This window comes from Panthera leo, chromosome A3 (assembly GCF_018350215.1).
Source record: "Panthera leo isolate Ple1 chromosome A3, P.leo_Ple1_pat1.1, whole genome shotgun sequence".
Lineage (NCBI taxonomy): Eukaryota > Metazoa > Chordata > Mammalia > Carnivora > Felidae > Panthera > Panthera leo.
The window spans coordinates 100,336,274-100,364,263 of record NC_056681.1 but is presented as its reverse complement, the minus strand read 5'-3'; the positions used below and the strand labels follow the sequence as shown (position 1 = coordinate 100,364,263).

Below are 27,990 nucleotides of genomic sequence, written 5' to 3'. Positions count from 1 at the left end.
TCTTAGATATGACTCCAAAAGATAAATTGGATTTCATCAGAATTAAAAATTTTTATTCATCAAAGGAGTGAAAAGAGTGGGAGAAAATATTTTCAAACCATGTATCTGATAAGGATCTAATATCCAGAATATGTAAAGAACTCCTACAGGTCAACAACTAAAAGAGAACCCAAATAAAACATGGGGCAAGGGACTTGAATAGACATTAATCCAAACAAGATATATAAATAATTAAGAAGCACAGGAGGGGCGCCTGGGTGGCTCAGTCGGTTAAGCGTTTGACCGCGGCTCAGGTCATATCTCACGGTTTGTGAGTTCAAGCGCCACATCAGGCTTGATACTGTCAGCACAGAGCCCACTTTGGATCCTCTGTCCCCCCCCCCGCTCTCTGCCCCTCCCCTGTGTGAGTTCTCTCTCTCAAAAATAAACATTAAAAACACATGAAAAGATGTTAAAAATCTGTTGACGTTAGGGAAATGCAAATCAGGTCCACAATGAAGTAGCCATTTCATGCTCTCTAGAATGCCTATAATAAAAACAGAAAATAACAGGTGTCAGGATGTAGAGAAATTGAACCCTCCTACATTGCTGTTGGAAATGTAAAATGATGCAGAGTTAGACATAGAATTACCATATGACCCTGCAATTCCACCTCAACAAAAAATTGAAAACAGGTGTTCAAACTAACTTTCAGAGGAATATAGCGGTATTTACATACAGCACGTGTTGGCTGATTTCTTAATTTGTACTTGTTGGTAATGATCCTTCGTAGCCCTTGGTTCTACTCTGGGCTCTTGGTTTCATCCCTTGAATTATCCTTCCTTTTCCAGAAAATATTATTATCTTAACTTTGGGTTTCCTGTGGGTCTTTTTGGGGTTTTCTCCATGAGACAAAAGCTACACCCACAAATATTAAGATTAAGCCCTTCGCCGTTTTGGACTCCATGTGAGGCCGCTATGGAGTAAAACCCTTAAGATTCTCTGTAGCCCTGTTGTTTAACAAAAAGACTGTGGAAGTATCCCCTTAGGATTCCCAAGGGGCCTTTTCTGTGTGTGAAAAGATTGTGTGAAGAGCACCTCCTTAGAACTTTGAGGTCTTCAAGTATTTTTGCAGACTGGAAAGGCTGAGAATGAGAAACAGTTTTATTTTTGAACTTATCAAGTCCTAGCTCCTTAATATTTCCTTTAAATTGTACTTGAAAACTAGACAGGTTTTGTGGCTTGTTTGAAGCTCATTTTTATCCTTATACTCTGCTGAAAGAAACTAGTTGGTACTCTTGAGCATTCTGCTTGAAACTCTCTAGCTAAATCTTATCAGTTCATTAGGTATGGCTCCTAATTTTCTGTTTGTCATGCCTTACCACAGGTGACAACTTTGACAAACTTCAGACACCACACACAGAGATCCTTTTTCCTCCAGGTTTCCAAAACATTTTTCTCACTTTTCTGAAGCCCTCACCAGTGGTTTCCATGAAGACCATTAGGCTTCTGCTAAGTCTCTTCAAGGTCCTTCCAACTCTCACCCTCCATCCACCCCACATGCTTGATGTTTTACTGCAGCAGCCCGTTGCTTCTAGGTACAAGTATCCATTTGGTTATGGTTATATAACAGATTACCCCAAACTTAGTGGTATTAAATAACATCATTTATTATCTTATAATAATAAATAATATGTATTATATAGGTAAAAATTATACAAATGAAAACATTGATTATATAAATAACATATTACATTTTAGTTCTGAAGATTTCTGGGCTGTGTTAGGAGATTTTTGAGGTCTCATGAAGTTGCAAGGTTCCGGGGAAAATGGCAAGGTTCTGGAAAGCCAGGTCAGATGGGAAGTGTAATAATTTTTGGAAAATACAATTTGTCATAATGAATAAATGAACAAAAACCCCTAAAACCCACAAGTGGTGATTATCAGAGTATAAGTGGATAAAAATGGATAAAAATAGATAAAAAGATAAAAAGAAGCATTTATCCTGCCTTATGAACTGTACTTTGGGTAACCAAACTGTAGATGAGGAAAAATATCTCTTTGAAAAATATGTCAAATAATAAATGAAAAATAGTAGAATTACCACATTTTGCAACTTCCAGTAAATTAATGGATCTAGACATTGTACATCAACACAGTTGATAACGTCATAAAAAGAGAGATAACCAGCCTTTGAGTGCCTCCTGATGAGAGAACACGACACCACCTAAAGTTTTGCCAGAGAGAATAAACCCGAGTCTGAGCAGGTGTCTGGCTCTAACTCTGGTTTGCGGGAAATACAGAAGACAGGATCATGTTAAATCGTATCTTAAGCAAAATCTAGTCTGTGGAAAATTCTACAGATCAAGTAACCCAGGTTCTTCAATAAATTAATTATTGGAGGGAAAACTCATAGATTAAAAGAGACTTAGAAGAGATTTTTTTTTTTAAATATAGCTAAAACTGCGTATGGTATATGGGCTCATACTCATACTTGGGTGGTAAAACCATAAATTTCTGACTTCTACAACTGCTTTAGGATATTACATGCTACATATTGTTGGCTAATGAGTAGGATACTTAAATTTTTTAAAATCAAGAGCCACTGGTTTAGATAAACACCCTATAAATTTGAGTCATGATACAGTCATCATTTCTACTTTTTTCTCATACAGAAGTAGGAAACTTTATTGGTATCAATTTTTGGCCATAAAAGATAATTTTTTTTTCACATTTAATACACTCTTAAGTCAGGGTTCATTTTATAATGGTATGTTTAATTGAAAGCATTTTGATAGCTCAGCTTTCAAAAAAAAAAAAAAAAGGAATATCCAGAAAAATTCTGAAAAATAATAGTACTTAAGAGAGGACAAGCCCTACCAGATTAAAAGCTAATTCTTTCTTTTTTTAAAATTTTTTTTAATGTTTATTTTTTTTTGAGAGAGAGCGAACAAGCCCGAGCGCGAACTGGGGAGGGGCAGAGAGAAAGGGAGACACAGAATCCGAAGCAGGCTGCAGGCTCTGAGCTGTCAGCACAGAGTCCGACGTGGGGTTCAAAGCCACAACTGAGAGATCATGACTTGAGCTGAAGTTGGATGCTCAACTGACTGAGCTCCCCAGGTGCCCCAAAAGCTAATTCTAAGATGCAGTAGTTAAAACATTGTAGAATTAGTATAGATCAATGGAACAAAATAAGAAATCTAAATGCAGTAAGGCATTTGGTGTGTTTTAAAGGTGGCATTTCAAATTATTGGAAAAAAACTGATTGTTCAGTCTATGATTTAGGGATGACTGAATAGACATTTGGAAAAAATAAACTTGAATCCATATTTTACACTAATTTCAAAGATGTATATATTTTAAAAAATGAAACTATGAGAGTAGAAGAAATATTGAAGAATTACTTTATAATCTGAGGGTGGCTTTCTAAGAATATGAGAAAACCTAGAAGCCATATAAGAAAAGATTGATAGTTTTGCCTACATGAAAGTAGTTTTTTGCATGGCATAAACTACCATGAACAAAGAAAAAATCAGATCACAAACTGGATAAAAACATTTGGAATTAGCAGACACATGGCTAATTTCTCTTTATATATAAAGAGAAAAGAATATGAAGAAGTTCAGTCTTATTTAAAAGTGGTCAAAACAGAGAAAGACAGATACCATTATTTCACTTGTGTGTGGAATCTAAACAAATGAGGGGTGCTTGGGTGGCTCAGTTGGTTGAGCGGCCGACTTCGGCTCAGGTCATGATCTCACTGTTCGGTTCATGGGTTTGAGCCCCATGTCGGGCTCTGTGCTGACAGCTCAGAGCCTGGAGCCTGCTTCAGATTCTGTCTCCCTCTTTCTGCTCCTTCCCTGCTTACGCGCTCTCTCTCTCAAAAAATTAAAAAAAAAAAAAAAGTATCTTAACTTTTGACTCGAATACTTTTTTGTACCTCTGAAAGTAAAGAATAGAACCTTAAATAAATACAACTTTAGTGGTTTCCTAATATTTCTTTTCTAAGTCAACAAGATGGAGTTGTTGACCTATCAAAGTAGATGCAGTTCTGTTTAAACTTCCACATAACACACTTTTTAAAAATTTTTTTTTAATGTTTATTTTTATTTTTGACAGAGAGAGAGAGAGAGAGAGAGAGAGCGCGAGCATGAGCGGGGGAGGGGCGGAGAGAGAGGGAGACACAGAATCCGAAGCAGGCTCCAGGCTCTGAGTTGTCAGCACAGAGCCCGACGATGTGGGGCTTGAACTCACACTGCAAGATCATGACCTGAGCCATCCAGGCGCCTCTACATAACCCACTTTATACAATAGTAGGAAAACATGCCTTTCTATTAAATGCAGTAGAAAGATGTTGAGAATTCTCGATGTTAGGTAGCAATTGAAATACTTTTAAAATACCGACTATAACTGCTTTACATGTTGTAAAACATCTAGCTGCTTGTTTTGTTTTTTTTCCTAAACGTGTTGTGACATTAATGTTTACCTTTAGGCTTTGGCAAATAGAGTGTAAATTGCAACTGTAATTCTAGAGTAATTTTATGTGTCCTTTGATCAATACTTCTAAAAGAAAGTTTGTGTTTTTCTGACATTCTTTGAATGCAATTTCATCAAGAAACCTGGAGAACACATTTTTCCCCTTTGACTTGTTGCAGTTTGATTTTCTACTTGGTATAAAGAAAGATTTTGTTGATGCAATAAATTTGAAATTTCAGATTGATTGCTATGAATAGCTTTAAATTTATCAAAACCTTCCCCAATGGTATTTAGCTACGTGTTCATTTGTTTTATTTAAGGGATCTGCATATTGTTAAGAAACATTTGCATTTATGTGCTTTACTTTGATTAAAACAAATTTCAAAGTGTTGGTCTGATCATTTGCTTTCAGGTAAAAATAGATTAGTAGTTACATGGAGGTAATTACTGAGCATTTACAACATTGACATTTTTTTCTTAAAATTATTGGCTTTTAGTTTAATTATACACTATGCAAAAACCAAGATGTACTTTTAGATTTAAATGAGTGTCTTTGGGAATTGACTGGCCCCATAGTTATCGTATAGACGGGATAAGATAAATTTTTCTAGATAAATTAACCTAAGATTGGATCTCTCCCCTGAATGGATTTGTATACATCCTACAATGTGGTGTTTTGTATGGGTGATTTTTCAGATGTCTAAAGCTTACAAAGTAAAAATAGATATTTTATGCTATTGTTTTACTTTTTCTTGCCAACTAGAAAAGCATATGGCAAATTCCAGTTGTGTCCAAGAAATAATTAGCATACATAACACTTGAAAGTGCTAATTGATCATAATCTGATAATTTTTTTAATCTTAAAAATTATCTAACCTGAACCTTGGGGTACTGGAAGCATCACTCTTGTTAAGGGTCTATAAGTTAATTTCTCAAAGTAAAATAATTTTTTGTTTAACAAAGACATTTGTAATAAAAATTCTTCATCTGAGTTACCACCCTAAAAGCATCCCAGATTCCTTGTGCATTGGTTGTGACGTTTTCTCTTTCCTCTCTAGAGCTGTCTCTGTGGGAAGTTTGTCCTACGTCCATTACGACCATGCCGTAGATACTCTACTTCAGGCAGTTCTAGGTATGTGGTCTCCCTGTCAACAGACTTTTAGCTGTTGATGACAGATGTGTGTGCGTATGTGTTTTCCATGAATATGGGAATAGCTGCTTAAAATTTTTTTGTTAAGGGGTACAGACACTGGAGGTTTGCTGTAATATTTTTGGAGCATTATTTATTTGTAGGTGAAAATTTGTTATGATCCTCCTTTTAGTTCTTTTGTAGTTAGGTGACATCCAAGGTAGACAGCCTCCCTCCCTCATGTGCTGTCTTCCATTCTGTGGCAAATAGATGTCTATTTAGTACTTAGCACATTGTAACTTCAAAAGTGTTTGTTTTATTTGATATTTATATTGTCTTTCTTTTGTAAAGGGTTTATTTTACTGTATTTACAGAAATGTTATTAAGGAGAGAGGAGCTTTGAAAGTTAGTATTTCTTTTCTGGGTTCAGAGGAAATCTTGTGATTGTGGACATCTTGAAAATTTTTTAACGTCTTGAATTTTAAGGTTACTTAATTCTGCCTACTCTAGATATTACTGTACTTAAAAAATGTAGTTATCCATAAATGTTATTTTCTATTGCAGATATGTTTTAAAGCAAATCAGTGAAAGATGATGTGCAGCTATAGAAATAAACTTGGCTGCTGAAATCTGAATCAGCAGTGGAGAGGTAGAGGTTAGGGGTCTTTAAGACCCTTACCATTGGTCTAAGGAAGTTGGTGTGGGAGAGCCAAGGAATATAAATGTGTTTCCTATTTCTCTCACTTAGGTTGTCTCCTGGCAAAATTGCGGGAGCTGGCCTTTTGTTTGTTGGTGGAGGTATTGGTGGCACTATCCTGTATGCAAAATGGGATTCCCATTTTCGGGAAAGTGTAGAGAAAACCATACCTTACTCAGACAAACTCTTTGAGATGGTTCTTGGTTCCCCACCTTATCCTGTTCCATTGCCAAAGAAGCCGGTAAGAGTCATAAAAATATTTCAGTTTATCCTACGGAGTACTTGTAAAAGCATGTTGTTTTCATCTTGAAAATATATGTATAATTAAGTAGAATTTTCCAGATGTGTGTTTGTTAGTTTTCTTTAACATTAATCTGTAGAGTTGGATTTTTATCCCTTTGGAGTTGAGGGTTCTCATTAAGTACCCACCACATAGAAAATAATTGCATGGCACACGAGGGTAAATGGAAGAGGCCGATTGGGCAGAGGTAACTGTGTCTGCCCTGTGGACGGAGAGTGTTCTCTGACAGCCTTCACTGTTGCAGCTATCAAGCTGTGACTTAGAACACTAAAAACATAAACATAGAATGGTCATGACACAGAACCCAAGTGGTTCTAGTTAGTACTGGCCTTTTTAGACCACAAAACAAGAGTCACAGAATTTTGAGCTACTTACTGATTGGTTGATAGGAATATCTTCTGGTATTTCTGGGACTTGGTGCATATTCAGAGTATCACTCCCCCCGCCCGCCCCAAATCAGGCCTAAAATTTTTTTAAACATCTTAAATATTCTTCATTCAAACAACTGCTTTGAATAAAAATTTACAAAGGAGATTGTGAATTTTTGCTGATTTAGCCTTGGGTGTTTATGCTGTGAGGCTGGACATAGCTGACTCCTTCCTTAGAAATTGGGTGGATTTCTTTTCTCTAGTGTAGTCTACAGACCATTCCTGTAACAAGGTTAATATTTGGAAAAGCAAATGTCCTCTCACACCCTCCCCCAGCCCTATCATGCTTTTTCAAAACAGTCTTCCACATCATTTATTCTTCCATATGAACTTTAAAACTGCTGTGTTTGCTGGCCAAGAGAGACAGTTTTGCAGCTTTAGTAGTCAAGGAACAGAATTCTGTGGATTCATTCTAAAATGTTGGGTCTATTTGAGCTTACATGACCCAGGAGAAATGGTTGGGCATAATTCTAGGAGCATGGAGACAGGCTGAACAGTTCAGAGTAGTGTTCTTTTCTTGCTTGACATGACTTCAAGTGTCATTTTTTGTAGATGATTTGTCTGTCCGTCTCGTCATGGCCTCCCCTTATTCCACTCTAACTATCTTGCTGAACATTTCCACTTGGATTACTTGGCAGGTCCATACTGTACTACCTCAAGAGTTACACTCTTCCTGATTTGCTTTTTTTGTGTTAAAGATAGTGCCATGCTGTCACATAGTTAGGTTAGGATTCTTGGATTCATCTTCATAGTTGCCTATATTTTGTTAGCTATCCTATCTTGTTTAATCTCTGATATTAATTTTTTTCTTGCATTACTACTGTCCTTATCCCATTTCTGACCTTTATCATCTCCAAGCTAGACCTGTTTCTTTGTGGCCCCAACCCTTTCTTTCCAGTCTCCACCCCTGAGATCTCTCCCCACCCCCATCATAGCCTAGGCCATCCTCTTGACCAGTATCAGAGAATCTTCTAAAATAAGTGCTATTACATTTTCATGATATTTTCATGATATCACTTAATCAGCAAGTTTTATACATTTCTTATCGTTTGAAAGACACAGACTGTAGAATGTAGAGATTGTTTCATGTTCTGACTAAGGAGAGTAGAACCAGGAGTGGTTAAAAGTGAGCCTAGGAGCTGCCTATTTGTTCCTTTATTTTCTGTAGTTTATGGTTTTTGATGGTGTTCAGGTTGCTATTTAACACACTTAGCAGTCTGGCTCTTACTTACCTTTCCAGCCTTATCTCCAAATCATCCTGCACATAAATCCTTGGCTTTGTGCCAGTTTACGTTATAAATATGCCTTGTGCTTTCCATTCATTTATTCAGCAAATGTCCATCAAGTGATTATTATGTACCAGGCAGTGTTTCAAGGGCCTGTGTTAAAGCAGAGAACAAAGCTGCTTTCCATTTGCACAGTTTTTCTGTTAGTGGTCTTGTACCCATAGTGACTTCCTTTCTTTTGCCTACTAATATTCTCTTTAAGACCTGCATCCTTCACTGCATACACCAAAGTGTATTTTCTCACCTCTGAAGTACAGTAGCAGGTAGTGTTTTTATTTTTTAATTTTTACTATTTATTCATTCTCTACTCACATATTATTACCAACTTGTTGCTTTTAGAAACTGCATTTTACATTTTATTTCATGATAATCCTTTTTGTGCCGAAGTGATTATTTATGTATAGATCATAAATATTGAGAGAAGATAAACTTCAAATCTTTTTGATGGACATGGAATAAGATCTGCCTAAATGGAGACAAATGTTACTTTCCTGGATGGGACTTAATACCATAAAAAAATGTCATTTTTCTCTAATATATGCATTTTTCTCAAGTTTCCCTTAAATTTGATTAGAAATTTAAGAGAGAGAGAAATGATTTAATTTTGAGAGAAATGATGTTTGTATAGCTGTATATACATACCATATACACATACATCTAATAAGAATTCTAATGAATTTTTCTACATGGTGAAGAATCAGATAAGATGATTTTAACGTTCACATGAAAGGATTAAGTAATGTACAAAACTAGCTAAGAACATTTCAGAACAGTGTTGGGGTGGGGAGGGGTCAGAGGACACTTGCTTTTCCAGGTAATTGGACTTTGTTATAATCCTACTTTAATACAACAGTAAGGTTTTGACACAGGATTGGAAATAAGAGGAATGGAACAACTTAACGTGGAAATAGATCTTATTTATACACAGATACATGTACATACACGTTTATTGTGAAAGTGTGAATTGCTAGATCCTTCTGTGAAAGTGATCTGTTAATATCTTCTAAAAATATACAACCTTTTTGACCCAGCACTTCCTCTTTTTTGGCAAACTGTCCCGCAGAGACCACACTATAGTACTCTTCAGTTACATGGACATGGATGTTTCACAACAACAAAAAAAGCAGAAAACAACTTGAATGTTCCAAAATAGAATGGTTGACCAAATTGTGGGGTTTACAACTACATTAAGATATGCAATTAAATTAGAATATTATGCAACTAAAAATAATTTCTTGACCTGGAAGAGACTGTCCACGGTACATTATTAAATGAGAACAAAAACAAGAACTGAGTTACGTGGTAATTTGTATAATATAACCCTACTTTAGTTTGTTTAAAAAATGACAAATTGTATATGTGTATACATACCTGAGCTTATGCTCAGGGGTGGAAAGATAGATTTCAGGCTATTGGCAATGGCTACCTGAGAGTGCTGGAAGGGAAGGGAGCAGTAAAGGCATGTCTCGGTATTAGTTTGCTTGTTATAGTGATCATGTATTTCATGATTTAAATGATAAAAAATTAATAAAAGAAAATGCATATATTTCCAATTTCCGGTAGTGACAGAGATCAGAACTATTTTTATTATATTTGGGTAGTCCTGTTAGAGATATGAGTCCCCTTGTCAAGTTCTGGCAAAATATTTTGGTACTCAGTAACTTTTGCCAGTATATCATCTGGCAGTCTTGTTAATGAATAAGGCCTTAAATTTGAGGCAGATGGTAACTGAGAAAAAGTGGATATTAAAATTGGGTTGTGTATTTTAGTGTGCAATTGCATGAATCTGGGAGATTAAAGAAACAAACTTTCAGTTTTACTCAGACCCTCTGAAAATTACTTGTTTCTAACTGAATGTATACACAACGCAACAAAATTTGATTTAGAAAGCAGATGGAAATGGTCTTCTCAGCGTTGTATGTGGAAAAGAAATGGTGTTTAAAGGGAAGGTTCTACATCATGTACTTTATTGGTTGCCCTAAGAAAAGCCTTTGTTACTACTAAAATGTGGGCCAGTCATTTGGAATGAAGTTTTGGGACTGCATTCTTCTAGGATGATGACTTCTCTTCCCTTACTGTGGTTAATAAAATACATTATATTGTAAAGTGTTAACTTTGTATGAAAAGCCTGAAAGACTTTTGTAATAATACAAGTTACAGTATGCTGCCTTAAAAAAAAAAATAATATTGTATCTGAAATGTTACCTGTGTTTTATTTCCAAGAGTGAGTCTGGTCCACTAAAAATCTCTAGTGTATCAGAGGTAATGAAAGAGTCTAAACAGCCTGCCTCTCAAGTACAAAAACAGAAGGGAGACATTCCAGCTTCAACAACAGGTACTTACATTTAGAATCCTTTTTTTTAAATTATAGGTAAATGAACTGTTTTAATGTATTTGTACTCAGAGTCAAGAGGGGGCCCCCACCCCACGTTAACTCTTCGGGTCCCTAGTTCTTACCCTGGGAAAGGAGTGTTCATTCACACCTGTCATTTTGGCACTCATTTTATAGGAGTTGAGTGGGATGTGGAATTGGACCTCATTCTGAATAGCTACTGAGTGAGGATAACAGCAAGAATTGTCTTGCCTGCAACACTTTCTCTTTCTTTCTTCTTAATATTTATTTTGAGAGAGAGAGAGAGAAAGAGAGAATCCTATGCAGGTTCCATGTTCAGCATGGAGCCCAATGAAGGGCTCAATCTCACGACTGTGAGATCATGACTTGAGCCAAAATCAAGAGTCAGGTGCTTAACCACCTGCACCACCCAGGTGCCCCAACATTTTTCCTTTTATGTTTTTCCCCTCTGACTCCTAGTCTTTTCTCCTCTTTGAATTTTAAGATTTATTCTCTTTTCTTACCTCTTTACCGTTTCTTTCTCCTCTCAGTGATGAAAGTGTCTTGGTCTAGCTGTGGTCTGGGGATTTTTTTTTCTTTCATGAGTTACCAATAATTTATGGCACTTACCTAACTAACCTGCTCAGTATACATTTGAACTTCTGTGTTCCTCCTTAGTCACTTTTGTCCTTGATTAAACCTCTTTGTTTTATTCACATATTCACTAATTGTCTACTATATGCCAAATATGCTTTTAGGCGCTGGGGCTGTAGCAATGAACAAAACAATAAAAACAAACACAAACTCTGCAAATATTCCTTAGTGGGATGAGGAGAAGAAAATCACATAAATAACATGTGAAGCGTATAGGATGTCAGAAGTGATGTGTTGGGGGGAATATTGCAATTTAAAATGGAGTGGGCAAAGACTAGAAAGAGATAAGGGAATAAGACATGTATAAAAGGCTGGTGGGAGAAAAGCATCCCACACAGAGGGATTAGCTAGCGCAAAGGCTTGGTATATTTACCTAGTAAGGAGCATATGAAGCTGGAGTGGAGAAGAGAACAGTAGCAAATGAGGTCGAGAGGAAGCAGAAAGCCTATTGTGGTACTCTTTGGAGGCCGTTATAAGAATTTTGCTTCATATTCTGAGTGTGATGGGAGGGTGTTAGGGGGGTTCTGAGCCAGGGTATTGATTGATACCTGACTTTTAATAAGATCAGTGGCTTTGGTGGAGAATAGATAAAGGGATCAAGAGCAGAGCAGAGAGACCAGTTAATAGGCTTTGTGATAATCCAGCTTTATCTCTTAAATGAGGCTTTCGGTTTAATTTTTTTTTCTCTCTATTCTGTTGCTCTTTTTTCCCCCTGCCTTTCACCCCTAGAATTACTCATTTTCTCTTCCCACGCTTGTTTATAAGCTCTTGAATTTCTTCAGCCTTCCTTTCTTCTTTTTGTGTTTAGAACTGTCATCCTGTTCTTGCTCACACCTCTTCTCTCTTCTCTACCACTCTTAAAAAATATTTTTTGGTCATCTGCTTTGTTACTACTTTTCCGTGTTATGTAAATCTTAATGCGCGTGTCTTATATTTTAAGATTTAATGCCATTTAATACTGTTACCGGAAGCCTTGCCTGGTGCTAGTAGTAGTAGATTCCTATATGCTTCTTTGTTAACCCAGGAAACTATAAATACCATGAGTAACGTATATTTGTAGGACCTACAGCGGCAGCTCAAATTATTTCTGCAGCAGGTGATACACCGTCAGTCCCAGCCCCTGCAGTTCAACACGAGGAATCTGTAAAAACTGATCACCCTGGAACTGAAGGAAAATCCAAGCCTACAGCTTCAGGTAGTTTATTTATATTTGTGGTTTTATAACGATTTGCTCATCAGAACTATTTAATGCCTAGGCAACCTCTAGACAGTATGTATGTACCCATATATACTGGTTTTATTTACAGTCTTGCTTAGAGAATTTTTTAAATTTCGGAGTCTGTGTAAATCTTTTAAAGCAAAAGGTTTAGAGCTGACGCCCTGTTTCTTCATGTTGGAATCATTGATGATGTGGTTTTAGAATCCTGATGACAAAAATGCCCTCAGTTGATAGAGCTGGCAGGTACAGTGGTGTTTTTATGCCCCTGTGAGCTATTGAAATTCTGTGCTGGGGGTGCCTGGGTGGCTCAGTTGGTTAAGCGACCAACTTCGGCTCAGGTCATGATCTCGCAGTTTGTGAGTTCGAGCCCCGCGTCGGGGTCTGTGCTGACAGCTCAGAGCCTGGAGCCTGCTTCAGATTCTGTGTCTCCCCCTCTCTCTATACCTCCCCTGCTCACGCTCTTTGTCTCTCTGTCTCTCAATAATAAATAAACGTTTAAAAAAAAAAAAAAAAAAAGAAATTCTGTGCTGAAATTTGATTTCCTCTTATTTACTTTTGCTGCAAGAGGAAGCATCCTCAACTTCTGTACGGGAGCGACCACCCGAAGAAGTTGCAGCTCGCCTTGCACAACAGGAAAAGCAAGAACAAGTTAAGATTGAGTGTATGTAAACCAGATGGCTTCTTAAGTACTTTGGGTCATCTCCATCAGTTGCTGTCTTCTCCAGTCATTGGCACACATTTCCTCTGTCAGCTAGTTTGGGTTCTTTAGTGGCATTTCTCCGTGCACCACCTTTATTTCATCATTTGTATTCTTTCCATTTAAACTTCTTTACCCAGGTGGCAAAGGCATTCTTAGTGTACATCTGGAGAAAATTCCAAATAATAACTTTCTCCATTTGTGTTTATTAGGGTTAGTGCTAAAGAGTCTGTGTTCTGGGGAATAGAAATTGTTTATGTTTTAGCAACTTGCTGAAGAGTCTTTCAGTTGTTTAACTCCAGTATTTGTGCAGGTCAGAATGGCTCCTGCTCTGCTTTATTACCAATCTCTGGACTCTCTCTGTAGTAGCCCCCTTATCTGACATTGGTGGAGGATGGAATATTGTATATATGGCTGGTTTCCAGCTAACTGAAGCATATTCCTTTTTAAGTTTCGACTTTATGGTAAACTTTTTGATGGTTCTAGAAAAAGATGTTAGATACCTAAAAACATATTTTCCTCTCTTAAAGAAGGCATAGGTAACATAATTTATTGCACTGTGCTGTAATACAGTGATCTCTGTAGGTAGGGGATATGTAGTTGTTGCCGGATTGAGAGAGGTTTGTTTTAAAGTCTTATGGCAGCTGTTTATAGTTTTTATTTGTCTCTCTCCATCACGTATTTCTGCTTGTCTGTCCTGAGTGGTTCCTGTTTCCCTTCTAATGCATTGGTTCTGACCTATGCTGAGGAGGCAGGTTTGTTAGAATTGTGTCAAGAGTGGAAGGGACAGAAGGAGCATAGATGTAGGGCTTCAGTTTGGCTGCTTGGATTTTGGTCGTGTTTTTGTGTTCTTCTGAGTTCTTGGCCATGGTTACAAATAATTGAGAATGTTGAATAAAGACTTGTAAATAAGTGAAATATTTCTGTACTCCCACTTCCTGGGAGAATTTTTCCTGAATTCAAGTCAAGATTATTTTTTTCTTTTATTCATATTTTATACTTTTCACTTTTCCCCTTTTATTAAATGGACACCTTGGAGTAAGTTGTAAATCCAAGATGGCGATGTCTGTTTCATTGTGCTCTTTGTTGTTGTTCAGTTCTTATATTTCATTTTGGGCAAAGTGGAAATTTTAAGGATTCTGTCTATCACCTCTTAGTTTTCTCCCAAGCTTTCCTTTAAGAATGTATGCGTTTGTAATTTTTATCAAGAATCCAAGCACACAAAATCAAGTGGAACTACATCGAACTAAAAATAAAAAAGCTTTTGTATGGCAGAAGAAACAACTAACAAAATGAAAAGGCAACCTATGGAATAGGAAAAAAGTTGATACACAAAATATATATGGAACTCCTACAACTCAATAGCAAAAAAACCCCCACAAAATAACAACAACAATAACAAGGAATCAAATACAGTGAATAGACTCTTAAAGAAGTCTTCGAGCCTGTGGGCCGCTGTGAAGTAGTATACTGTTATTTGTCACACTGCTTCGATGTGACCCCATTAATTCATGCATGTTCTCTCCCTGCCTCTTTTCCTCTTTATATCCCTCTCTTCATATCCCGTGTCTTCAGAACCTCAACTTCACATCCGTAGCTTTGTATTTTCTTGTCAGCACCTTGCTCCTTCTGTCTTTGTTGCAGAGGTACCACAAGTGGTTCCTAGGTTCCGTTTGTTCTAGTTTACGCTGCTTTTGCCTAGAATCACCTTCTGTTTTTGTCTCAACTGCCAAATATTTTTGCCTTTTTTAAAAATCATCTGTTATCTGATTTAAATTACTGTTCTCACTGGCTTTCTTTCTTCAAATGAATCATTTTGCCATTTTAGCATTGTATCTAATATCCCTTGCTTTATTTATTTATTTTTTTAAATTAGGTTTCTTTTTGATTCCTGAAGCAGCAAATAGAAATATGATCTTAATAGGTCGTAGCCTCTTGAACACCAGTGTCTGGCTGTTTCCTGAGTTCTTTTGTAGCAAAACACTTTCCATTCCCAAACCAACTTTTCTTTTTTATTTGCATGTTTTCTTGTCTTTTTCTTTTTCTTGTGTGTCTGTCATGTGTATGTGTGTACGTGTGTGTATATATACATAACTTGCTAGGAGTATCCTTTCCTCCTGAGTAGATGAAGTGGGTACGTCTTTTTCCCTGTGGTTCTATAAGATCATTATTTACTTTATTTTTTTTTATAAGATCATTATTTAAACTTAAAAATGCTGGTGGTTATACTAAATTTATAGCCTCTGATAGCTAAAAGGGGCTATAGTGTCCTAAACTTTGTTCCTCCTTTTTGAAGTATATGCTAGCTGCCTTTAAGCATTTTTTTTTTCTTAAAAAATCCCCACTTTTTATTTTGAAAAAATTCAGTTCTACATAAAAGTAAAAATAGTATAATGAACCCCCATAGGTGTTTCCACCAGATTTGGTAATTACTAATATTTTACCATACTTTCAAATGAAACTGATTCTCTCAGTCTGTATGTTATTTTTGTTTTTTACATTTTTGGGGAAAGCAATGGAAGGCTCAGTAGGATTGGCAGGGAAGTTTAAAGTTATTTAGGAAGGAGGGATTTGTTTTCTAACGGTTTTTGTATTTCAGCGGTAGCTAAGAGCTTAGAAGATGCTCTGAGCCAAACTGCTCGCATCACTCAACAGGCCATCATAGCCCAGAATGCCGCGGTGCAGGCCGTCAGCGCACACGCCAGCATATTGAAGGCAGCCATGGACAATTCTGAGGTGAGCCAGAGAATGAGTAGACTTGTGGTATTTAAGACTGATTTTTCTACCATGGGCTTTCTCTCACTAAGTGAAGACTGTCTAGGGTAATTGTTATTTTTAAATAAACAAGGCAGGGGGCGCCTGGGTGGCTCAGTCGGTTGAGCATCCGACTTCAGCTCAGGTCACGATCTTGCGGTCTGTGAGTTCGAGCCCCGCGTCAGGCTTTGGGCTGATGGCTCAGAGCCTGGAGCCTGCTTCTGATTCTGTGTCTCCCTCTCTCTGCCCCTCCCCCATTCATGCTCTGTCTCTCTCTGTCTCAAAAATAAATAAATGTTAAAAAAAAAAATTTAAATAAACAAGGCAGGAAAAAACCTTTAAGTGTTGTTTTTAATGAATTTTATATAAAGCTTTACATCACGACAGTGATATGGTACAAGAATTAGGTCAGATTTTTTGCTTTCATACATTAACAGTGCTTGAATTTGTTGTGTTTTTTTGCTTTAAAGTTGCCAACCACTTTTTAAAATAAACTTTTTATTTTGAGATACTTTTAGATGGATGCATAGTTGTAAGAAATAGTACAGAGATCCCATGTACCCCAAAATACCAGCTATTTTATCTTTTTATTTTCTTTAATTTTTTTTATTAAAAAAAAATTTTTTTTTAAGTTTATTTATTTTGAGAGACAGAGCACAAGCAGGGGAGGGGCTGAGGGAGAGACAGAATCTAAAGCAGACTCCGCACCATCAGCACAGAGCCCGATGCGGGGCCTGAACCCACGAACTGTGAGATCATGACCTGAGCCGAGATCAAGAGTCGGACATTTAACCGACTGTGCCACCGAGGCGCCCCTATATCAGCTATTTTAAATGCTTATGCTGATTATTTAATTTACACTGAACACTTCAGAGAATAATTACATTAATTTAAAAATATAATACTGGGACTTAATAAATTTCTTTTATAATTATATTCAGTTATTCGGTATATAAAAAACATATCCTGACACCAGGTTATTTAAAGAGTAAAAATAAATATGTAAGCTATGAATCTCAGGGATCAGGATCATGTACGATCAGTGAAGTTTCTTTGCCACTAGAACTGTGTGCTTAAAAAATTTAAACAGACTTCGTGTTATTTTATTCCTATGTACATACATAACAAAAAGTTAAATTAGAGCTCTGATGTAAACAGCCAGAAATTACAACCTTTAAAACTTAAAAGAAAATTCTGGTTTATTCAAAGTCCAAGAAAAAAAATGTAAATTTCAGTCCGAATTCAATCAGGAAAGTGGAAACCACACAGAGAATGCCTAATATTTTGGTTATACAGGTGTGGGAAGGCTGGATGTTGTATGATAATCAGGAAGTTGGGTTTGAGCCCAAGTGTACTGGTATCTTTCAGAAGGACACTTATTGGAAGTTTTAAATGCCCATGGTATTTACTTTGGTGGAAGGCTACATAAGAGAGTATTTCCTCCTCCCAGTGAACACATAATATATAGTGCATGTGAATTAGATAATATGAAATCTATTGAAATCAAGATTTTACAACTAAAGGGCATTTTATATTAGTGGTTAACTAGATTAGGGAGTATTAGCTGGTGTTAACAAAATAATCAGAAACATGTATGAACGCAAGTTTTGAAATGTTAATAGATTCCAACTTCTGTTTCGTCCAATAAAAAACCTGCAAGTGCACAAGGACTCTTACTGAATTGCTTTCTTAAAGCAGTGTTTGGAAACCGTTGGACTTGGCTTGATGGTGGGGGAGTCTGGTATCTATTCTACAGAGCAGCTTATGCTTGGACCTCTAGACGGGTTTTTAAGATTTTTGTGTGTGTGTGTGTGTATGTGTGTGTATATATATACACTTATATCTATTTAATTTCATAAAATGTTAATTACATATACATATGTAATTACATTATATACATAATTACATTATATATATGTAATTAACATTTTATGAAATTCAGCCTAAGGGGGAGTGGGTTTGACAATAATTTTCACTTTACAAATTACAGAGGGTATTTAGGATAATGTTTTGGAGGAATAAGGGACTCTACAAGTGTGTCAACTTTCTACTTAAACTGTGATTTTGGTAGACCTGCAGTGAAGGAAATTTTAAGTATTGGTGCTTCGTTGCAGAATAATTTAATCAGCAAATAATTTATGAAGTTACTGTTCTTATTAACCTTTTCTGCTTCATTTCTCCTTTGGAGAATCTAATAAAAATATCATCTCTGCTTAGAAAATGCTTATATGCACGAGAACACAGTCTTACAGTTTTGGTGGTTGCTGTTGATGAGGGTCTTGGACTTCTTTGATCCTAACCATGAACTTTAGATTAAGAGATCCTGCTCTGATGAAATATTATATATAGGTTTTTACCATTGAATTTAATATCCTTGTTTCTAAATTTAGCCACATTGGCCTATCCTAGGTCAGTAAAAGCAGTTATTCACATTTTATACGTTTTGTTTAGGTTGCAGGTGAGAAGAAGGCGGCTCAGTGGCGCACGGTGGAGGGTGCATTGAAAGAGCGCAGAAAGGCAGTCAACGAGGCTGCTGATGCCCTTCTCAAAGCCAAGTAATTACTCATGGACTTTAACAAGTAATTAGGGCCTCCTGGTGGCTTTCTTTGGGCTGGGTTTTCTTTGTACTGTCTGTATAGAAAGAGAAGGCAGAGAGACCCTTCCCTCCCTTCACCTGTCCTTGATCTGTATTGGTTATCAGGAACACAGAGCCTGAAAAAGGAAAGAGGGAATAAAATATAATTAGGCCAAAGTAAATTTAGCCATGACCTATATAAAGGATCTTGTATAAAAAGCAGTTTTTCTTTAGATTATTGCTTGGGTGATGTAGCTCTACAGATTTCCTGAGAGCCTACCATAATTTCAAGATTTTTCAGGGGTGGTTTGGACGGTTTTATCAGAATCTTGACAGTATGTTACAATCTCTTTGCCTTAACTAAAGTAGGAAGCAGTAGGTCTATAATAGGTCTAGTTTTATGCCACCTTGGGCTTGATTCCTGGAAGTTGGCTAAAACTAGGTCAAGCATTCCAAGTATACGATCCACCTCTCATTATGGAAACTTACATTTGACAAAAAGTTCTTAACAACATTTTGGGATCGTGGTCATTCAAAATGATGCTGTCATTTTTAACAAAATATTATCGATGGAGAAAGAGAAGCCTTCTAGTAAAGCCAGAATATCTTTTAGGAGACTTAAGACATTATGCTCATATCACTCGACCATGAGTCGGGGCTCTTGAGTTCTGTGTTTTGTGGTGGGTAGGCCACAGTTCATCCAGTTTGTGGAACATTTTGAATCATGATAGCTCCCTGAGACCCAGCTTTTGCTCAGTGAGCTCTTTGGCCTCCTCCCTTGCTGCTGTCTTCCTTAAGCTCTCACTGGCAGGGGAATCAGCCTAATCCCTGGAAAAGCTGCTGTTTATTGAGTGCACCTGTGCCAGGTTCTTCTCATCAGTTAGTTTTAATTCCCTCAGAAAGGTGAGCAACAGAGGAGAGGCTGATCTGGAGTGGAATCCAGGTTTGTCTGGTTCTGAAGCCTGTGTGTTTCCCTCTATACCACGCTGCTTCTCTGGTTCACCTTAGTAAATCTGGCTTCTGACCAAGCTGTTTTCAGTTGTTTTGTAAGGAAAGCTTCTTTGCGTATATTTGTTATGAAAACGCATTCGGTAATTTCTTTCAAATTGTATTTTTTTCATAGACTTTTTAACAGTTATGTTATATTGACATCACAGTCTTTGATAAAGTTGGTAAGAAATAATACTAGATCTTTGTTATGCTTTATTGATTTCCAGAGAAGAGCTAGAGAAGATGAAAGGTGCAATTGAAAATGCAAAGAAAGAAGAGGTTGCTGGGGCCAAATCTCATATCACTGCTGCAGAGGGGAAACTTCACAACATGATAGTTGATCTGGATAATGTGGTCCAAAAGGTGGGTTTCTTCGGTCTTTCACAGCATTTCAACATTTTTAAATATAATCCTTTAGTCAAAGGATTTGAAGAATTCAGGAAAATAATAAGATTCCTATCTCTCTCCCTTTTCCCCTGTGAAGAATATTGTTACTGGTTTTAAAAACTTACTTGGAATGTCCATTATAGTGATATTTTTTATAATAGGCAGCATTTTTGGTCATGATTATTAAATGAAAATTTTCAGATCTTCTGCCTTCATTTATGTAGTCTATATGGGTAGTTTCCTGTGACCCAGAGAAGGAGGGACAGGGGGATAGTAAGTTGGAAAGGCGCCTGTCCATAGTATTTGAATAGAATTACAAGGCTTATGTTCCTTTGAGCTTTAGTGTTCTCTCTGTTATTTACATATTCCCGGCCATTGTGTAAATAATGTAAATATACTTTATCTTTCTTTGGATGCTTATGGTATTTTGTCTTCACTTTAACCACATACATCTTGTATTTATTTAGGTCCAAGCAGCTCAGTCTGAGGCTAAGGTTGTGTCTCAGTATCATGAGCTCGTGGTCCAAGCCCGGGATGACTTTAAACGAGAACTGGACAGTATTACTCCAGAAGTCTTGCCAGGGTGGAAAGGGATGAGTAAGTACAACTGAACTGTTGTTGATACTTTTCTGTGTTTGTTTTATTTTTTTATAGTTTTTTTAAAAGTTTATTCATTTTGAGAGTGAGCAGGGGAGGGGTAGAGAGAGAGGGAATCTCAAGCAGGCCCCACACTGTTGCACGGAGCCCAATGCAGGGCTCAAACTCATAAACCGTGAGATCATGACTCGAGCCAAAACCAAGTGTTGGATGTTCAACCGACTGAGCCATTCATGTGCCTCACTGTTTTTGTTTTTTAATAGCTGTTTGACTAAACTTGCTTCAGCCCCATTCGTCTAATCCAAACCCCTGTGGTATGCCTATCTTGTGCGGTGTACAGTATGGTGTTTGCCACATTTTATTTCATTCAGAGCCGTGGTAGGTGACACACTTGTGACAGTATTCCCATGGTTTTAGTCATGGTAGACACAAGTTCCAGCCAGCGTGTAATTCTATAACCCATGATTCTGTTACTCAGGAAAAAGGAAAAAAAGTTTAGGATCCAAGTAAGTGAGAGTGGCATTATAACCTTAAATCTGTTAGAATATTATATATATGTAAAATTATTCAAAGCCTTTGGTACTTTACAGATATTAGTAATGAATAACTCATGGCACTCCGTATGACTGCTTGTGTGACAACGTTATGGTTGAAAGTTCACATGGTGAAAGGAAATCATCTCTATGACTGTCCACTTACAAATAGACTGCAGGGAAGTGTGATGGTTAAGCAGTTATACAGAGTGACTGCAAAGAATAGTCAGGTGTCCCTGAAGTGCTCTAAGAGTACTAATCACAGAATTTAGCAGTCTCAACCAGATCAAAATACTCTTTAAATGCTAGCATCTGTTAGAAGCTAAACATCCGGTAGGAACTGAACTGGTATGTAGGCCTCTTGGGGCTGAAGGTGACCAGTTTGCATCAGCTGGTCTGTGGAGCTAAGGTAATCAAGACCGTTGTGGGAGTTTCAGCTGCGTAACGCCCAGCCAGGGAGATGTAAGGGCAAGAAGCAGAGTCAAAGCTGTTAACAAATAACTCAGACAGTTAAGTGTTTTGAATGCAGTTGACACATTTAAGAGGGAGATTCAGACTCTTGTCAAAGAAAATCAAAAAAGATTTGTAAGAGGATGAAATGGAGAAACACAGTTCATTCTGGGGACAGTGAATCTTATTTGTACATGGTTGTTTAATCTGAGTAGCAGCTGGCAAAATGGGCAGTGTGGGCAGTCTGTCCTTGAGCAGGCTCGGTTAAGCCACGTCTGCACCATTTCCTTCATCGGAATTTCCCAAGGGCTGTGCTTTATTGAGGTTACAGCTGAAATAGTTGTCACCACCCCAGAGACCTTTCCTGACCATCTTCCTCCAGAAGTCACCCTACCACATCACCTTATTTTAGCTTTTTTTTAAGATTTTATTTTTAAGTACTCTCCATGCCCAATATGGGGTTCAGACTCACAGTTCGAAGATGAAGAGTCACATACTCCATGGACTGAGCCAGCCAGACACCCCAATTATCCTTTTGAAATTCTTTTCATTGTTTTTGGTGTTTGTTGCATATCTCTGTCCATGAGGTGTGAGCTGCTTGGCAAAAAATGGGACATTGGTGGCTAGTTGGGGAGCCTCGGTGGGCTGCAGCAGATGAAATCAGGTTGGAAGGCGGGACAGGGTCTGCCTGTGGAGAGTTAGTAGTGAATGCATTCTCTCATCTAAACTACTTGTCTGTGCACTTCCCACTAGGTTAAAGGCTACTGATTTTTCCATGATAACCTCTAGAGTTGCTAACTATAAAAATTCTTTTGCTGATTTTGAAAATGCCCATTATAAACCATGAAAATAGTAAAGCAGTCGTTCTCAACCCGGGGCATTTTTGCCTGCCATAGGACATTTGGCAGTGTCGGAAGACATTTTTGTTTGTAATATTAGGGAGGTGCTACTGACATCCAGTAGGTAGAGGGCAGAGATGCTGCGGATCATCCTGCAATGCACAGAATAGCCCCTCGAAACAAACAGTCGTTTGGTCTGGAATGTCAGTAGTACCAAAGTTGAGAAACTTGGCATTAAAGAAAACGTATCCTATAAAAAGTGAAAGACCCCTGCAGTGCAGTTTCCGACCGTGTGCGTGCGCACGTAATCTCAATCTCGTTCTTTTACTAATCTTAAAAATAGATTACACATTCACATGATACAAAATTTGAAAAGTACAAATGGCATCTGGTGACATTTCCCTTACCCCCCATTCCCATAGCCACAGTTTTCTTCCCAGTGTAACTGATTTCTTGTGTAGTCCTGGAGATAGTTTATTATTTCACAGTTACCCCAGCTATTAATAAATATCCTCACCTCTGAAATCTGAATTCATTTAAGACTTATACACCAGGCTCCTTAGTAATGGTTTATGTTGTCACTTATTTTGCTCTTAATTTGTGTTATTTCACTAAGTTATAAATGTCCTGTTGATACTCCTTTATTTATTTTTTTTCTTCTCTGTAGCTGAGCACAGTGTTAAACATAAAATAACTAACATTATTGAGCATTATTTTATATATAGCACTGTGTTCTAAGTGCTTCACATGTATTTAAAATTCGTAACAGCCCTGGGGTGCCTGGGTGGCTCAGTTGGTTAAGCATCCAACTATTGATTTTGGCTCAGGTCAGGATCCCAGTGTTGTGGGATCAAGCCCCATGTCTGGCTGAGCATGAAGCCTGCTTGAGATTCTCTCCTCCTCTGCCCCTCTCCTGTATCTTGTGTGTGCTCTCTCTAAAAATAAAAAGTAAAAAAAAGTAAAACTTATAACACCCCTATGAGGTAAAGTTGTGTTGCTATGCCATATTTATAGATGGGAAAGCCAAGACACAGGTTAAAGTAATTTGCCCAAGGTTGGGAATAGAGCCAAGATTTCACTCTTACCATTAGCCTCCCTGTTCTCTGCCTGACTGATTTGTACTGGTAGTATAGGACCCCCTTTTAGGCTTTTGAGAAGAGAAATGATCTGATTGTAATGAAGAAAATTAACTTGTATGAGATTGAGGGTGTAGGAAGGGACGTCTAAGGGCAAGGAAACTAATTAAAAACTGCTACAGTTATCTTAAGGGCAGAGTGATAGGGGTTGCCTGTTGTGTGTACCAGGGGCACTGAAGATGAAGAATAGGAAGAAACTTAGAAGTCACCACATAGCATTTGATTTGTTGAACCATAATTTACAGTATCTAGTGAAATTCAGAATGTATATTCTCCCTGATCCAGCTGGTCAACTCCTAGGTATGTGCTCGGGAAGACACACGGGTGCATAAGGAGACTCATAAAAATTTTCATAGGAGCCCTGTTTGTAAGAGCAGAAAAATCAGAAACTGCTAAATGTGCCTTCCATGTGGCAGTATAAATGAATAAACCAAAACTCTCTCACACATAAACGTTAAGAAAACAAGTTTCAGAAGAATATGTAGAGTAGGACACCACTTACATGAAGCTTGAGAACATGCAAAACAACACTACTCATTGTTTTAGGATGCATACATCCGTGAAGTATGACAAAATGAACGATACACATCATATTCAGTTAGTGGATACCACGGTGCGGGGAGGGAGGAGGAGCCCTTAGGAGGAGGGTGGGTGGGTGTTGTCAGGATGGGAAGATTGAGTGCAGGTTGTAGATTATATCCCAGGGACATTTCCTTTATTGCTGAGGACTAGTATATATTGTCATACTCATGTGCCTTCTTGGGACTGACAGCTTTTTCCATCCTTGCCAGTTTTTCCTCCTACAGCATTGGGACAGATTGGTTTTGGTTTAATACCAGACTAAGTAGTTGCCTTTTAGAGCCATTTTGGATGAAAAAATACCTGTTTTTGAACTTTTTGAATCCAGGGGTCATACCCATGATGTTAAGAAGCTCATGCTGAGAAGCAGGAGACTGGCTGCAGCTCCCCTTTCCTGTCACGTGTCCTCAAGGTGGGGCCTGTGATCCTGGTGGGGAGCATCATCCAAATTATTTAGAATGTTATCTTTTTCTTCCTTACCATCAAATCAGTCAGTCATAGTTCTTAGCTTAATTTGCACAGGCTAAATGCATATTTAATGTGAATTCACTGTTTTTAAGCTTCCAAAGAAGAAACAGTAGCTTCGTAAGTATTTGAAATGTTAGGGGAGGCCTGGTATTGAGAACAGAGTCTGGCCTGGGACATAGTGAAATACTCTATGAACTAGTGTAAATGAGGAGAATAAATAAGAATTGTAGTCTCTGTGTAAAAACTAAGTTTTAGATTGCTCTAGCAAAACTAGAGATGACCCTGAAAACCAAAGCTACTTTTAATATGAATGACTCCTATTTTATAAAATGTTAGAATTTACCTTGATTTATATTGTTCTATATCCTTTTAGGTTTTAGGAAATAAACTCTATTGTTTTGCTTTCTAATATTAAAATACGCTTTTTTTGGGACGCCTGGGTGGCTCAGTCGGTTAAGCATCTGTTGATGTAGCTCAGGTCATGATCTCATGGTTCGTGAGTTCGAGCCCTGTCTTGGGCTCCGCACTGTGAGTGTGGAGCCTGCTTAGGATTCTCTCTCTCTCCTTCTCTCTCTGCCCTTCCCCCACTCGTGCCCTCTTTCTCTCTCAAAATAAGTAAATAAAAAGATGCCTATCCCTACACTTTAATGTTGCATGGTAGGTTTGATGGGAATCTTTCTTAGAATAGAATAAAAATAAAATAGACTTTTTGTACTACTAGTTCCTGGTTCCTTGTTTCTTTTTTGCAGCTTCCTACTTAATAGCTGAAACATGTACATTCTTTTTTCAAACTGTTCTTCTTTTCCTTTGTAGGTATTTCTGACCTAGGTGAGTAACTATGCGTGTTTTATGTTTAAAGTCTTTTGACTCTTAAAATACTGAAGTTTTTTTTGTTTGCTTATGATTCTTTATACTAAAGCATCTAAATTTATAATGTAGAATTACGTTGCAAGTGATAAATCTGATTTGGATATATTTTTGGCATCCGTGTGCTCTCAGGAACGAAAATGTTTCACCAATTGGAAACCTGTTGTATGTATGTGTGTGTATATATGTGTGTATTTTTTTTTTAAGTTTTCATTTTGTAAAATTTCAAACATTAAAAAGTAGGAAGAAAGCTATGATAAACTCCCAATAGATCCACCTTCAGTAATTATCAGCACTTGGCTAGTTTTTGTCATTTATTTCCCCAGCTTATGTTGAAGCAGATCCCAAATATATCCTTTTCAGTTGTAAATACTTTCTGTATGTTTTAAAAAAAACAATCACTGTACCATTATCACACCTAAAACAATAATTCCTTAATATCATCAAATATTTAGTGTTCAAATATCCCATTTTGTAGAATGAATTTTTGTAGCTGTTTTATTTGAATCCGTACCCAAAGGAGCTATACATGTTGAATTTAGTCAATAAATCTCTGAACCCTTTGTTTTTTGCCTCTCTGTTGCTCTTGTTGTGGAGTCATTTATTATGTAGTATTTCCCTCATTCTGTATTTTGCTGTCAAAGTTGTAACTCTGAACCCATAGTAACATATCAGAATACTTGTGGAAGGTGAGATTTGAAAACAAAACACATGCTTAAGCCTAAATGAGGATCTCTGGGCGTGTGTTCTTTTGAGAAAGCTCTACAAGGGATTCTGGTGGACAGTCTGGCTGCTGATCATTGTCCTAGGTAATACCTCTGTTTAGGAAGAGGCACAAAAACTCTTACTAGGGAAGAGTCAGAATTCGAATCTGAATTTTAGCAGAAAAGAATATTAGGATGCCTATTATGACTGATCATAGTTATGCATGAATGAAAGTATAGAACTGATTATATATGTAAACTGTCTTTAGAGGCAAAATTATAATGAATTATAAAGCCTATTTATAATTAGTTCAATTAATTTGGGTTCCTGGAAAAGATTATATACATGAAGGCTCAACTAAATTACTTTGCTTGGGATTGAAGATGCCTTAGTTGGACACAAGCTATGAATTTCTGATGGCAGTGGAGAATCTAAATCTGTCTTCAAATGTTAGCTACCCTTTGGTTTCTTTACAGCTGTTAAATTGTTATCAGTTGAAGCAAGTTACCTTGTAGATGTGTAATTTTGGTGAAATCATTAACATTTTAATGTTGTTTTCTATTTAGCCGACAAGCTGTCTACCGATGATCTGAACTCCCTGATTGCTCATGCACATCGCCGCATTGACCAACTAAACAGAGAGCTAGCAGAACAGAAGGCCACAGAGAAGCAGCACATTGCATTAGCCCTGGAAAAACAAAAGCTGGAAGAAAAGCGGGCATTTGACTCTGCGGTGGCAAAAGCGTTAGAACATCACAGAAGTGAGATACAGGCTGAACAGGACAGAAAGGTAGAGGAAATGAGAAATTTAAAGTGAATCTACTTGATTATCTGCTTCTAGAGATAATACCAACAGTCCCGACTTTAAAATATTAGATGTAAGTCATGCCAGCCGCCTCTTGAATGGAGCTTTGGCCCTTGTTCTAGCCTGAACTTCTAGGGAAGGATTGTTGGAGCAACGTTCCTTTATGTTGAGCAGATGCAGAAGTGTAAGAAAGTAACAAGCCCTTGGTATCCAGGATTATCTACTTTATCTTTCCCCCTGTGGAGCCTGTCCCCTAAAGCACCACGGAAAGACTCTCTGTTGGGTTCTGAAGGTATTTTTTCCCCGCCAGTGTTTTGGTTAAGAATGGATGCAACAGCTCCTCTAGTTTTCTGTCTGGGTACATCATGTGTTAGATAGGTGTCTGCGAGTTGATTCGGGAACCTAGGTACCCATCCTCCCTTCCTGTCCTCTCAGCTGCACAGTTGAGCACTGCTTCCTCTGTGAAGTGCTTTCTTCCCTAGTCTGTTAGGATACCACAAGCTCCTGGCCTTTGTCCCACCTTGCTGGCCATTCCTTGGACCCCTTCTTTGCTCAGATTCCCCAATATTGGCATGTGCTGGCCTTGGTTCTGAAACCTTTTATCTGTCTAAACTATCTCCAAGTGCTCTTATCTAGTCCTGTGACTTGGAAGTTTAAATCCTGTCACTTAGTTCTAAGCTTGGATGTCATGCTGTCAGCAAGGCTTCTCCTATTTCTTCAATGTAGAGTCTCTGTATTACTTTTTCTCATACTGCCTTATTTTTAAAAAAGAAGTATCACAGTCTGAGATGCCCATTTTGTTTACTTCTTACTGTCTGATTGCTTCATTGAAATGTACATTGTATGAGAACTAAAAGTTTGTGTGTCTTGAGCACCATCGTATCCAAGGATATAGTAGGCACTGCCTGGCACAGGGTTGGCACTTTATAAATATCTATGCACTGATTGGATTTACTTAATGTTGTGTCTAGGAAAAAAGTAAGTTATGAATTCCAGGTAATCAGTACTAAATAATTTGTAATACGGCCAATTGTTAGGCAAGACATGATAGGCTTTTCATATTTTTGTTTTGATCTGGGCTCTCTTGTGAATCTAAATTCATAGTAA

At 37.5% G+C, this 27,990-nt stretch overlaps 1 protein-coding gene across 10 annotated transcripts in view; it reads left to right on the top strand.

Moving 5' to 3' along the window:
- IMMT (inner membrane mitochondrial protein) overlaps positions 1 to 27,990 on the top strand; it is a 41,240-nt gene that overhangs the window by 7,799 nt on the left and 5,451 nt on the right. For 3 of the 10 annotated variants that reach the window (XM_042932924.1, XM_042932914.1, XM_042932917.1), the window contains exons 2-12: positions 5,514 to 5,587; positions 6,333 to 6,522; positions 10,520 to 10,631; positions 12,343 to 12,477; positions 13,067 to 13,162; positions 15,798 to 15,934; positions 18,404 to 18,507; positions 19,745 to 19,880; positions 20,372 to 20,501; positions 25,320 to 25,334; positions 26,645 to 26,868. In XM_042932924.1, coding sequence (XP_042788858.1) covers positions 5,514 to 5,587; positions 6,333 to 6,522; positions 10,520 to 10,631; positions 12,343 to 12,477; positions 13,067 to 13,162; positions 15,798 to 15,934; positions 18,404 to 18,507; positions 19,745 to 19,880; positions 20,372 to 20,501; positions 25,320 to 25,334; positions 26,645 to 26,868 — 1,353 coding nt within the window. The remainder of the gene's footprint in view (positions 1 to 5,513; positions 5,588 to 6,332; positions 6,523 to 10,519; positions 10,632 to 12,342; positions 12,478 to 13,066; positions 13,163 to 15,797; positions 15,935 to 18,403; positions 18,508 to 19,744; positions 19,881 to 20,371; positions 20,502 to 25,319; positions 25,335 to 26,644; positions 26,869 to 27,990) is intronic. The other 7 variants (XM_042932916.1, XM_042932922.1, XM_042932915.1 and 4 more) reach the window with 4 other exon arrangements.